Source organism: Hermetia illucens, chromosome 3 (genome assembly GCF_905115235.1).
Source record: "Hermetia illucens chromosome 3, iHerIll2.2.curated.20191125, whole genome shotgun sequence".
Taxonomy (NCBI): Eukaryota; Metazoa; Arthropoda; class Insecta; order Diptera; family Stratiomyidae; genus Hermetia; species Hermetia illucens.
In genome coordinates, this window is record NC_051851.1 from 137,627,632 (window position 1) to 137,642,763 (window position 15,132).

Consider the following 15,132-nt stretch of genomic DNA (forward strand, 5'->3'; position numbering starts at 1 on the left):
ATTATTCCATCCCGCTGACGATACAAGTATAATAGCTAAAATGATACAATAAACGTTGGAATTTGGAAATTAGCTGCATTTTGCATTCAATTTTAAATTTTTCTTTTACTGCTTGAGATATTTCGCAAGAAAATGCAATTTCATGGTCTCATTTTCACACAATGAACTAGTATGGTGGGTGGGATGACGTCCACTCTCTTAAAAATATAGAAGTTGTATTTTGAAAGTTTAGATTGTATTGTTTTGCTTGTAGAAAATCAAAATGGGAAAAGATAGATGTGTCTGTAACAAGATAAAGAAGCTATAGTAAATTGTATGCTCTTTCAGATTAAATAGCTTAACTTGATAAGATAAAATATAAACTAATAATAATATTTGCTTTCATATTTACATTAATTTGCGCCTAACCCGAGAATTATTCAAGATTTCGACATCGTCAAAAATTGAAAGAGCCTGCTCGTACATGTGATGTGGAAGGATGGGCTTGGTGACTGTAACAACAATAAGGTTTGTAGACTTTTACCACCTTCTTGCCTGCGTTTGCTCGCAGGGATGCAGAGTACTAGCCCCCAAATGCAATTTGGGCAGTCGTCCGGAAGTGGGGAAAATTTTCTTGACGCATAAGTGACACAAACTTTCGCTAACTCGCTCGATAATATTAATGAGCAATGGATCGTCACATCCAAATTTGAATCGCTCCTTCAAAGAGAAATGAAATAATCTTGAAATAATAAAAACTCTTTTTCGTTGGTGTGGATATTTATTCTTGCAAAAACCGATATTTCAGGAACCACTTGTTCCCTTCATCAGTGCTAACACTTGTTAGCACTGATGAAGGGAACAAGTGGTATTTGGAAGAATAAATATCCACACCAACGAAAAAGAAACAACAAGTTTTTATTATTTCAATTAATTAATCGTTGGAAACACCCCATAGTTTCACTCAAATAATCTTTGTCCTCAACACGATGAAACGCTATCTCGTCGAGTCATGGATCTTGGCCACTAACAAAATCAAGGCTGACTGTTCATCGTATTCATTCTGTTTGCATTGATGGACAGAACAACGAAGGCATGAAATCTCATGTCGCTCGACGCTTTAACGCTATTTTCGCCTTTGCTTTCTTGTCTAAAAGCTGAAAATGCAACTATCGTCGCATGCCTGCGTTGTGTCATCGGGGTATTCTAACCTGAGACAATAATCAATGAAAAACTTGGTCAGTGTGTGGACCAGACAATCAGGAAGTGGAATTGGCAGTGGATAGGTCACATATTAAAGGAGGAAACCACATTAGGAGTTTTTTATAGATCGTTAGCTTAGCTATCCTAGAATACGCTGCAAACATTTCAAAGCGAAATTTGCGTTCCTTTAGATTTTATGGGCATGGGGCTGAGCGATTATCCGGTACAGGCTCAGGGACGAGCGTCCAGGAGGTAGTCGCTTTATGTTCTTACGACATCTTGTAGTGCTATGTAAATTGGGTATTCACAGATATTTGGCATCAGTCTTTTGCACGAATGTATCTGTATTTGTTGTAACTGTATTTTGTTCGTAATTATGAGTGATAAAGGTCTTCATACCTGAAATGGGACTTTTCAAACAATTTTTCTTCAAAAGTGTTTTTCTCAAAATTACTTTTTTCACATTTGCGGAAATCCTAACTCAAAAGGCAATACACCGAACTTTATGAAATTTGGGGGTATGATTCCTTAAATATATTTTTATATTATACACTATACACTATCTTTTTAAACACCTGAAAAATTTTTAATTTTGATTTTTGGTGAAATCGAGATTCATATTCTTAGAAAATAAATTAGTGATTTAAAAAAAGTAAAAGAGGGACCACCACTGCTACGGTTTCATACCAGGACAGAGGCAACTCATCAGAAGTGGCTCGCAGATGTTATACGCTCCCTTTTATAATTCGCAAAACGCGACAAGGACGCGAATTGTATTCAACGTAAATCCGCCCACAGTTGGGGGGTCCTAGGGAGTCCTAGGGAGTCCACTTGATGCCGGACCGGGCCAAATAGAGAGCAACTTGTTCCTACTAACATTTGCTCCCAGGGCAGAAGTGAGGCAGCGTCTGATGAGCTACCTCTGCCTTGGTACGAAACCGTAACCGTCTTCGTCCCTCTTTTACTTTTTGAACCGTGGATGTTAAACTCAAAAAGAGGATTCCGTGGACCATAAAAGAGTGGGAGCAAGTTGCTCTCTATTTGGTCCGCTCCGGCATCAAGTGGATGCGTACTTAGGACTCCTTCCTAAAAAAAAAAGAAATAGTAATACAAAATGAAAGCCTTTTTGGTTTCAGACAAACATTTTAGTCGCTACATGTCCCGCAGTTGGAAAACTCTAGTTACGACCTTCAGCGGGATAATGTCGTGTAACTTTTTTATTTTTGATTTAAGTTTAAAAAAAAATTCTTAAAACAACAGTGGAGGACTTCTCGGAAAATCATAGAATGAGTTGAGGTGCATTGACATCGGCAGCGTGTAGGTATGGTTGACCTGCTATGGCCCACATAGTGATTTATGGCAATCCTATAAAAATTGAACATAATATGAAAGAAGCGCAATATATTTATCAAATTTAGGGTAGCGTGTTATAGTTTTTGCTCAATATTTAAATTTTCACTTCATTTCATTCATACTTCGGTTTTGATATTTTACTTAGAATGGACTAGCCTTGCTTTGTTAATTAACAAGTAGGAAATGGAAACTATCACTCGTAGGGTATTGATGTACAATATGCCTCTCGAGATTCACTTCTTAAGTGTTTCGTTATCTTGGATGTGGTTTATCACTCAAAAATAGAACTATAGGTTTTGATAATGGCACTGAAGCGTAATCTCGGTAACATCAAAATATGTAGGCGAAGATAAGATTGAAAAAACTATGTAGATGCCCTATACTTAGTGCCGTAACCAGAAAACCCAGTTCTGGCTATTGGCAAGGATGATAATTATCCCTCAATTCTGAATTGCGAAGTGCTTTTCGTGTTTTTTATTTGGATTAAGTTTATGTTCCCTAGATCTGAAGTGAAGTTTAAAATTTTGTAACCATTCTTGGGGGTGTCTATTTGTTTAATTATTTCGGAATTTCATTACCCTAACCGTACTAACGAGGTTGTATCAGCAATATCAAATATGAACACTCGGCAGCTGATATAACCTAATATTATGTATCACTAGAATGATTTGCCCTACATTTATTACATACATACCGTAAAAGTACAGCAACACCAAATCGGTATCAATGAAAAATGAACGAACCTTTCATGCAAAGAGAAAAAAACAAAAGATCCCGTATTTATTATATTATTTATTTTACATAAAATATTAGATTTTACTTGCAAAGAACAGGGAATCATGATTTTTGTCCAAAGAATAGATTTAGAACCGATAGTCGGCATCGATACTCGGCAGTCGCCTCGGCCACTTGTACTAGGAAATATTACGTAAGCCAATGCCGTACATACATCAATCAGTAGTCGACACTCATTCATTAGGGCGATAACATCACAAATCAATTACTTAAAGCCCAGAATTTGTACCCCCATCTTCACATGCAGGCGTAATCATTTACTAGCTCAAAGCCAGTCCAAATTCAGCTCGTAGCCAGCCAAAAGATCAGGCAATTGTAATTACAACAGATTCGCAATTAATACTCGGCGTTCGAATTAGTTCGGCACTCGGCAAGTGCCGTCGTTGCTTGTACTACGAAGCGATGATGTTAGGTGATGTTTTGCAATGTAATATCACATTATAAAACATTACCTATCACAGAAGTAAAATCACCAATGAAAATTATTTCTCATGGGGAATTAAAAAAATAAAATCGTGGGAGAGAGTTCGCTGCCAATCGCGGAAGAGAGTAGAAGAGAATTTAAACAGATTTGAATAACAAATCAAGCATCATTCTATGACGGGCAACTAGAAATTCAAATATCTGAGAATTTCGACAGAAAAAGAAGGGGCGGGAAAATTTGGCTGTAATTTTCCAGTTTGGCGAAAGAGCACTCTTCGAAACTTATTGGAAATTATTCCGAAGGGGAAGGAATTGGGAAGCCAATTGAAATGAAATCTAACAATTAAAAATTGGCAGTGATAAAGTACTGCTTGAGGGGTTTATTTATCATTATCTTTCCTTACTAACATATCTTAGGCGTATTTTAGATGGAAGTTACTTCTGGACGGAAATTGGCCATTTGAGCAATAAAGAAATCATCCGTTGAGTTCAATGCGTCATTGCGAGAGCTCATAGTTACAAAATTCATAGTCAAATGAAAGCTTCTCGTTTTTTGCCGCCTAAACTACTTGTAGTCTTATGCGAGCCAGCGGTGTACCTAAAAAAATCAAAGAAAATATTTGGAATTATTTTAATTTTATTTAATAGTCTGGAGTGAGCCCGGCCTGATGTGTAGCAAAATCGCAACCAGTGGATGAGTCGAGTATTTCCTTGATTTATAGGGCAAGACAAGAATGCTGCCTTATTTGATTCATGGAAAGGATTTACCTAAAGTGATCATTTATTCAACGAGGCCATTCTTAGAAATTCCCCAACCGAAAAGTTTGAAATAACTCAGGAGGCTGCCACTATATAGTGCCTGGGCTCCAAAATACCTTCCATACCGATATCCTTTCAAATGAAGTTAATAATAGTATATTAATATAATTTTCAGTAATCGGCTGCAGAACCCCCCTTAAGTTCCTTGTATCACGAAATGTAGGCTATAATATTGAGCAGCAATATAGGCTATAATATAGAGCTTGATTCTTGGTGGAAACCGCACTATTACTAACAAAGTTATAAGTGGTCGAAGTTGTCACTTCTTTGGAAATTCAAGATTTTGACGTACGTAACTCTCCCCACTCTTTATAAAAGAAATACATAAAACCTTTCATACCTGAAGCATCCAGCTTCCGGTTTCCCCACTTGTTTTTCTTAAAGTAAATGTATAAATGTATAAATTTCATTCCGTAAACCAGATTTTCTTCTCATCGCCAATCAATACATAATAATTATCGATAAATAGCTATTAGTCTAAAAATAATTATCAATTTGTTTACATAAAAATTTGATAAGAATTTATTTTTGTTTTCCTTGAAGAAAATGAATTCGTACGTAAACCCTTTAATTGGGGTAAGTCATCTATCATTAGATGCAAGGGAAGGAAAATGAACGTATATTTAATATCATCATAATTTCAGTTGAAGCTCCATCTTGCATTTTTTCTTCAATTTCTCGCTTTATTTCGTATTCTACCGCATTATTGGTGTGAAGTTAAATTTTCAATTATCATCTTAGATACTGAATTTTACGTTGCGCCTGATAAGACGAAATGTTAAATGATATCTATATCTTCTAATATATATTATCGTGATAAATGTATTGTTATAAGTTAAAAAAAATGCATTTAAAGTTTAAAAGTTAAAAAGTATATTTTTTTAAAAATTTTAAATTAACCGTTTCTAACATTTCCTTTTGTTATGTCCTCAGTTTTTTTTTCTAATTTTAGTATTTATAATTCGTCATCATTTCTTCGTTTTTCTCCCAACGTTCTTGGTCCTCTCCTTCACCTCTCCCAAAACCAGAAAAACCCCCGCGGTGTAGTGCCGCCACACCGATAAATTTCCTCTTCCTTGACGACCCAAATTTGAATTTTCAAACTCCGAAATTGCGACGAAGCTAGAGAAAATGGCTTAACCAGTCGGAGTAAACTTTTTACTGTTTATAAAGAACAATATAATGCTAATTTTCCCTTTTTCTCGAATCATGACGGACAAAGGCTAACATTTTGATATTTTTCAATATATAGTAATACTTCTATTTCAAGTTATAGTAATATTTGCATTTTTCTCTTCAGAACACCGGAGACCGCAAATCATCAACGTTAAACATATATTTTGTAAGCTTTCACCCTAGAAGGCTAACTTAAAGAGATTTGTCTCACAATTGTGTAGTGGAAAAAAAAGTTGAGCATGATCGACTGTCTTGGATATAAGTGCCGTGTATGTGATACAGTGCATTGGTGCGTGGCCACGTGATTGCGAGTACAATTGTTTATGGCTTGCCACATGGGGTGGGAAAACACACACAAAAAAACCATCTAGACGCCATCGATACATCGACACACCAACTCATGAGACCCGGGGTAGTCAGCTACTTCGTCCTTACCCCATGAATATGCAACGACATTTCGTGCCCCCAAGACACTTGATTTGCTCCTCCTGTATGTAGTCTTCTTGCTTTCACCAAATTGTAAATTACTGAATAAATGTTCATTAAGTATATGCAACTAAACATTTTACTATTTGCTAAAAACAACAGAAGTTTCAATTGATGCTTGCGGTGGTTTTCGCAAAAAAAAATTGTTTCACATGGAGAGATTACTTAAGGTAAGGAATACGGAAGACGTGTTTCCAAATACGACCAGGCCACCATGCAGCCCTGATCTATTTCAATTGCTTTTTTGTGGGAGGACTTGGATGGAATGTTCATTGTTTTTTAGTGAAAGTAGTACAAAATGTTCTTTTAAAGATACTTAAAAACGCAACTTCTTTCTGGACCATTTCCTACTACCATGTGTCAATATGCTTCAGCTCCTCCTTGGACTTCCCAAGAAGTGTATACTCTTCTTCCACTGTTCTTTGTTATCCATGCATATGGTACAGCCTGCAATGGAATTGTCGTATCTGGCCCGTACAGTGACGAAGTTCTTTGTGTGATATTATTTCAGGCCGGAGTACTACAACACTAAAAAAAACACAACCTATTGAAGGCGACGAAAGCTGTAGGAGAATCCACAGTAAAAGCCAGCTTGCTCTCTATCACCTAAGCTTTCGAGGTGTCCTTTTATGCGTTCCAAGATTATTTCACCTATTATTTTTGGTCCCCTCAAACAAAACCTTGTCGTGGAGAATGAGGACATAGGCGTTACTGCAACTGCAATATTACTGGTAATATCGAGAGAAGTCGGACGCAAAGGAGCGGAATTCTTGACCGAAGATGGAACCAAACCAGTAGCCCCGATGAGACCCATACTTGTATATACATATCTACATATATAAACATAAAAGTTAATCCACTTAAACAAAACAAGTCGGGAAACCGGAAGCTCGGAGCTTCAGGCATGAAAGGTTTTGTTTGCTTTTTCTGTGAGTATATTTGAGTGCAGAACTATCCCATTTGTACGTAGCCCGTTAGGTGTATGTATTTAGCATGTTAGACTACTCACTTTAGTGTGATGCAATAACTGCAGTCAACAGAGGTCCTGGAAATGAAGCATCAACAAATGATCTTCACAACCACCTGAAGAACGTTATCATTGATACGGCCGCAAAGATACTTGGCCCTAGTCGCAAAAAAAGTCGGAACGGCTGGGTTTGACGATGAATGTAAGCTAGCAACGGAACGCAAGAATGCCGCATACCGAGTAATGTTGCATTCTCAAAGAACGCGGGCACGCGCAGAGAAGCGACTTCACAGACGGAAAAAGGAAGCCTGGGAGAACCAACCAGTCTATGAACTCGAGAAGTACAGGGAGCAACCGCACGAGGCGCGGAAGTTTCATCAACAAGTCAGCAGGATGAAGCCGTGTACACCACGATGCTCATCCTGCCGAAACAAAGAGGGAAATCTGATTTCCGACAGAATGGGCATATTGGAGCGATGGGTTGAGTACTTTGATGAGCTACTGAACAACCAGAACATCGGCGAGTTGGAAGTCCCGCCAACTGAAGACGACGGACAAATACTGCCACCACCAAGTATAGGAGAAACAGTCCGTGCAATTTATCGGCTTAAAAATCATAAGTCGCCAGGAGCCGATGGAATTACACCCGAATTAGTTAAATATGGAGGCAACCAATTACACCAACTTGTGCTCAACGTATGGGACAGCGAATCAATGCCTGACGATTGGCAACGAAGCGTTATCTGTCTCATACATAAAAAGGGAGATATCACACAGTGCAGCAATTATAGTATCTCTATCACGTTGCTGAGTACTATCTATAAGATACTCTGTTCTATCTTGCTACGCCGGATAGCCCCATACGCCCAGAACATCATTGGCCCATACTAAAGAGGCTTCACTCCAGGCAAATCAGCAACAGATCAGATTTTCTCTCTGCGGCAAACGATGGAAAAACTGTCGGAATATGGAGAACAGTTGCACCATCTGTTCATCGACTTTAAAGCCGCCTAAGTTAGCATATCCAGGGTAAAACTGTACACGGCCATGGGAGAATTCGGTATCCCGACGAAATTGATAAGACTGACTAGGCTGACCCTGACCAATGTGCCAGGCCAGATAAAAGCAGCAGGATCACTATCAAGACCATTCGACATCAACAACGGTCTACGACAAGGGGATGCCCTATCATGCGTTCTCTTCAACCTGGCCCTCGAGAAAGTGATCCGTCATGCTGAGGTAAATGCAAGAGGTACGATCCTCTTTAAGTTCACCCAAATACTGGCCTATGCTGACGATATCGACATCATGGGAAGAACCAGCCGAGACGTACAAACTGCCTTCATCCAGATCGAGCAGGCAGTGATTGGCGCGAGATCTTGGGCTACACATCAATGAAGGCAAGACAAAATATACGGTGGCAACGTCAGCACCGAAAAACAACCAACCAACAACATAAAACCGCACTGATCAAACGGGAAGAATAAAGATAGGAGAACACAACTTTGAGATCGTTGACAATTTCTCCTATCTAGGGTCGAAAATCACAACCGATAACAGCTACAACGATGAAATCCACGCGCGGTTGTTGTCAGCCAACAGAGCCTATTTCAGCTTACAAAAACTATTCCGCTCGAAACGTCTCACCATAGGGTCAAAGCTCTTACTGTACAAGACTATGATCTTGCCAGTCCTCATGTATTCCTAGGAAATTTGGGTTCTTAGCAAGAAAAATTGCGAACTCTTGGCCGCGTTCGAGAGAAGAATCCTCCGAAGAATTTTTGGCCCCCTACATGAGGATGGACGATTCCGTAGCCTACATAACGACGGAATCTATGAGCGATACCATGACCGTCCGGTTGTGGATAAAATCCGGCCCAATAGGTCACGGTGGGCGGGTCACTTAATCCGTATGGATGAGGATGATCCCACCCGGAAAGTCTATAAGGGCAATATCTATGGTAGAAAAAGAAGACAAGGCAGACCCTGCCTAAAATGGAGCGATGGCGTAGGTCAGGATGCCAGACAACTATCGAATTGGTGGACCTCGGCGCAAAATCGAGATGTCTGGAGTTGATGGAGATGATGATGATGATTTGATATTTAGTTGCAGTGATTGTGTAATTTTGTTAGTATAGTATGATTTTGATGAAACTCGGGGATAATATGCTTCATATTATATTTTATACTACTACCAGCTTTTATAACTCTGGCATAAACTTAAGGGGGATTTTCACTCAATTAATTAATTAAATTAACTTAATTTGAGCCGATATCGATATGGAGAGTAGAGGCCTGGACACCACACACAGGCAGTTTCATGATTTTTGTCAGATTTTTCGGTTGGGTAGTTTCTGAGAATGAGTCCGTTAAAGAAATCATCAACTTCCACCCCTCCCACTCCCCGCCTTTCTATCAAATGTCAAAACTAAGACCGGCTTCAAAAAGTACTAACCAAGACCTTTCATTTGATACCCAACATGACGCCCCCCCCCCCCTAACCACAACGTAGAAGGATATCACTCACTACATATCTAGATGTTTACAGTTCCCACCTTCTCACCAAATTTCGTGTTAATCGATATAGTCGTTTCTGAGAAAAGTTCGTGTGACAGACAGACATTGAGCCGATTTAAATAAGGTTTTGTTTTGCAAACAAACCCTTAAAAAACGGACGCTAATGCATTGAGCGACATTCAGTTCGGTGCCATCGTCGGTTTTAATCACGCTTCTTAAATATTCAAATTGATCAACGCGGTATCTTTCCGTTGATGCAGATAGGGAAAGTGCGATGGCCCGTCTGACTGAGAACCTTGGTTTTGTTGCCCAAGTCTATTTTCTTTTCTTTCCAAATCCAGAACCATTTGGCCAAGGTCCACGACTAGATGAGAGAGTAAACAGATGTCATCAGCGTAGTCGGGGTGTTTGAGGAAAGATGTCATAGTCCATTAAATTGCTCTACGTCCCTCGAACAAGGGAACATGGAGAACGTCATCGATACCAAGAAGCGATATCGCTGGCAAGATACATACCTGGGGGATTCTACTTGGGAAACCCTTCGAAATTTTGCCTTGGTTCAGCACGTGACATTTTGCGCTATCATATATCGCTCTGATAATGACTAATAGTTTTTCTTACGTAGAGCACTCCAGATAAACTTCCTGCTTATACTATCGAAAGCTTTTTCGAAATCGACAAAGAGTAGGTGAAACAAAGATTTAAAGTCCGCACACTGCCCAAAGACTATTCGTAGGATGTTAAGCGGAAACCAGTCTGTTCTCTGTCGACCAAGCCTTCGAAATGTTCCTTGCATGAAAAAACATTTGGAATTTCCAAGATTATTTAGCTTTGCAACAGCAGAGGGCGCGCAGATGTTCCACCAATTATCACTCAGTGCAGATACCCTTCTTTAGAATCTTAACGACCATCCCCTTCTGCAATACTCTTGGAAAGGTCTTGAGTTTCCGTTCACTTTTGTAAGTTTGGACGTTTTACTAGTTGAATAGGCGAAGAGCTGAAAATTAGTAGCCACAATTGACTCCTGAATTTGCAGATTGGGAAACCACTCAAACACATTTCCAGATTGAAAAATAAAAGTTTATTGTATTTCCCTCCAAGTAGAAAATCGCTATTTCTAAATTTCAAAACATCCTCGCACACAATTACCCTTAAAACTAAATTACCTAAACATTCAGTCGTCGCACGTTCCCAAATCGTGGGCTCTCCCCGCTCACGCAAGAATTATGCCGCCCTTTCAAATTGTAGTCGTCGTAGCTGGACACCTGAACCTTACCAACTGCCGACTTGGCTGAATTTTCTACTGACTTCGAGCGCAAATGTGATTTGTTCGCAACGCAACTGAGAGGCGTCCGTTTCGGGGTATTGCCGTCAATACCCCGCTTCGGAGTCGAGTTCACCGGTTGATCGCATTTATCTTCATAGATCCCACGATTGCGTGGCGTACGTTGAGCTTGTCTTCTTGGATTCTTAATACGTTCCAGAGGTTTGTTTTGCAGCTCAATTTTGTGCACCTTATCCTTTACAGTCTCCAGGATTTCGTTCTCAGAGACGTCGTCAATGAAAACGAGAGGAGTTCTTTCCACGCCTACCGATGGCGAGCGAGGGTCACATTTCTTTGCATCTTCTGTAGCTTTAGGAGTTTCTGGTGTGAGGTCCTCGTTGGCAAAGGGTTTCTCGTACACGCCGATCAGCGAGTCTGATGCTTTGTTGATGACTTCTCCGTTGTCGACGTCCACATATATCGGCATGTTGGTTTCTTCGTCGAATACAAGCGGTGTGCGATTTATGAAATGACTTGGTGACCGCGGGTCTAGAAGGTTTGGTTGAAATCGTTTCAGGAACTTTTCTCTGACGCAGTCACTAGTCGGGCATTCTTTTTCGCTGAGGTCCCAAACTTCCGTCAAGTTCTGATTTTTCGTCATCGGAAATTTGGTTTTAACTATTTCCTGAAAAGTGGGAAACTGATTATTCCACATGAAACCAAAACAGTTGGAGCTTGAAATACATGTATCGGCGTCCTGCAGATATGGGGTGATCGCGGCTCGAGATGATCTTCATTATTTACATCCTCCAAATCGACTTCCATCTCTGAATCCAGCGCTACTGTGTCCAGTGTAGGCGGCATCCACTTTTCAGAGCCCCGTTTGACATTTTTACTTAATCCCGACCCCATTCTGCTTAGATAACCAACTTGTAAACACTAATAATGTACGCAAAAAAAACCAGACAAGCGATCACAACGGAACTTTCAAATGCGCTAATGGAAGACGTTTACACTGTAAAACTGATGTACTTAGACATCGGTTGGCAGCAGTGATTTTCGCGTCTGTGGTGAGTTGAGGACGTTTAGACCAGTTCGGGGTATGGCGGTAAAATGATGTCATTTAATAAAAGCCGCGAAGGCGGTTATTTCGACGTTGGAAAAATTTTATGAAAGTTCATGTAAATTGACCATAATTTCTAATTAATTTTTCATAAATCATATATGCTATTTTGAAGCTGGACATATTCTCTTTTCATTTTTGCATGATAACGAACCAATTTCAAATAGAAATACGAAGTAATAGCGTAAATATCAATATTAATTCCATGTCAGCTTTTGAACAACTTTGAAAATCATGATAATATGAAGATATAAACACGTAATTTACTTTCAGTTATCAAGATATTAATATTTTGTAAACTAATTTGGAAATTATTTGTAAAACTTGATAGAATTTCGCTAAAAATTATTTAAATTGAATTGTAAAGATAATTTTTGTTCGTTATTTTTTTATCTACTGAGCCTTAATTGTAAAATAAAAACAAATTTTCAAATAGTTGAAAAATGCAATATTCTAGGCTAATATTTCTGAATACTTTTTGATAAATAACTGTCGTTTTCAATCTTTAAGCATTTCAAATTTCATTTAGATTCTAGCACACTGAAAAGTGTGTGTGTCGTCCATATCAATTGCTTGCAGTTATTATGAAATAATTGTACTCTCCCTACTAGATCATTTCCATAGTTTTAATGTTTGGATTTGCAAATTAATTTATGTACAAATATGATCAACATCTGCATTATTTTCATTCTAATTTAGGCCAAAGTTTGTAATGAAAGATGAATTCATCTTTTCCCTCAACAGTATGTATTTGCGATACAATTCCCGTCAAATTCCTAGGACCGCTGTGATCGAATTAAATGACAAGCGAAAATCTCTCGTACGACCAATGCTTGCTTGCGCCAAGCACGCTGACGTGACGGCACAATGACCCTTATCTCCGGCAAAGGGAGTGGAAAGGCGACTTTCCTCTTGGAGACTCTAAACAGGCTGCGCACGTCGATGACGAAGTCCTTGGGGCTAGTGGCTGGATTATCCTGAGGAGCGATAAACTCGGCCGGAATGCGGGCGACGAACCGATAGCGACTTCAGTCGGAGAGGTTCGCAGACACTCTTTGAAAGTGGTACCTAGTTCAAGGAGCGTTCGGAGCCATGGATTCTCGGGCATGAACTTCAAGGCGATCTTGAAAGTGCGATGCATCCGTTCCATAATTCCGTTGGCCTGGGGATGGTAAGGTGTCGTGTGGAAATTGGCGACCTTAATCAGCGGTGATGTATCGAGGTGTACCAAAAATGGAGATCCAATGATCAAATATGATGGTAAGTGCGTAGGTGCTTGCCTTATAGACATGGAGAAGGTCTTTGATACTGCGTGGTTGGATGGACTGCTTTGTCATTACGGACGGAAATCTCACTACTAATAGAGAATTTCATGTTCTAAATGGATTACAGCAATTGACAGTGGGCGCACCTACACTTTTCGCAGTATTTGCAGGCGAATTACTCAACTCGTTTGAGTTTAATAAATCTCCTAAAAGGTCGTTGGTTTCCTTTGCTGACGATCTGATAGCCTACACGGCACACAAGAAGGTAACTCAGATGCAAGTTGAACTTCAGAAGATGTTCAATGATATTAAGTTCTTCACGAAAAGTTGGCGGATGAAAATCAATGCGCAAAAGTGTGAAACGGTTCTGTTTCTAAATTCCTTGGCGTATGCCAGTAGAAACTTGAAAAGGAATTGGAGAGATTTCTACATTGTCGCGAACGAGGATAGTTCTAAGCGCATTCCTCATAAGTGCGTTAGATACCTGGGTGTGCGTCTTGACGAGCGTCCCCAATTTAACGAGCACGTTAAAGTCACGCTAGAAAGTGCTCGCAAGGCATTCACGTCTCTTCGAAAACTCTTTTATGCTCCACATCTTAGCCGGAAGGTTAAGATTATTTGCTATCTTACTTTGGTTAGACCGGTGTTCAGCTACGGGTGTGCTATCTGGTTTAATTTGAGTGCTAGCCAAATGGAGAAAATAAGGATCTTTGAAAGGAAATGTCTGCGTGCTTACACGGGGCTTAATAGGACTTCTTCGTCAAACTATGAGCACTATGTAACTAATGAAGTGATGTATGCAGCTGCTGCTGTGCCGAGAATCGACACAGTTATCATCAGATTGATTCGGAATCATATAGTGCGATCTGCTTCGCATGGCGAGAACTCTTGGGTTTCGTAGCCGTTCTACCCAAATGATGAGCATTTTGAGAAAACTCTCATGACAGGCTTCATTCCTCCCGAAGCGTTCGTGTATCTTGGCAGGAATGGTCTAATTCTTGATTCTGCCGGTGATCCGGTTATGTATCATATACATAGACGGGCCACGGACAAAAGGATAGAATACTCCCCGAACTTGATAGTGGGGACTCCGGGATTCGACTGAAGATGCTCCAGAGCGAGAGTAATTGATATTACGAGGGTCATCCCGTGTGTCGGATCCGCGGAATAGAATTTTTTTTTGTATCAATTGTGTCTAGATATTGTATAGAATATATGGGTAAAGTGATTTTTGGATATTCGGAGTCGTTCGGAAATTATACTGTTAAATACGTGATAAGTCACATGCCTGATGTATGTCGATTGCCATAATAAAAGGCATATTTATCGGTTCGAATGGCGTTTCAATGACTTCATTAAAAGGACAAGAATTGAAGCCAAGGCTGTGCATGTGTTTCTTCAGGAAACTTAAGGTTTATGGGCTAGGTATAGCAGATTAATGGGCAGTTAAGATTTTATGGCTAAAAATCGCATTCTACTTTTCAAATGCGTTTTTCTTGAATAAGCTGCCACCATAGCCTAAAATCCATCCAACAAAATTCTTTGAAATTTTCACGACTTATTCAGAACATATTTCTACGGTCCGCAAACTAGGATAATTGCGATTCATGCAGTAGTTTTTTTTTTTAATTAAAGAAGCCGTGAAAAAACACCAAAATTCACAAAAAAAAAGTTTAACAGGGTACCAAAAATTTAGCTTTTAATATCTTTTAGTAATCCTAGTTTGTACTTAGACTGTACGTTTTTTTCTTTAAGATGATCG

General features: G+C 39.5%; 1 protein-coding gene across 1 annotated transcript; it reads right to left on the reverse strand.

Moving 5' to 3' along the window:
• Positions 1-10,777: 10,777 nt before the first annotated feature.
• LOC119651477 lies at positions 10,778-11,996 on the reverse strand. Its single transcript, XM_038055087.1, has 2 exons — positions 11,727-11,996; positions 10,778-11,667 (listed from the first exon to the last, which is right to left on the reverse strand). Exons 1-2 carry the CDS (start codon positions 11,892-11,894, stop codon positions 10,885-10,887), a joined length of 951 nt encoding a protein of 316 aa, XP_037911015.1. The 5' UTR covers positions 11,895-11,996; the 3' UTR covers positions 10,778-10,884.
• Between the last annotated feature and the right edge of the window lie 3,136 nt (positions 11,997-15,132).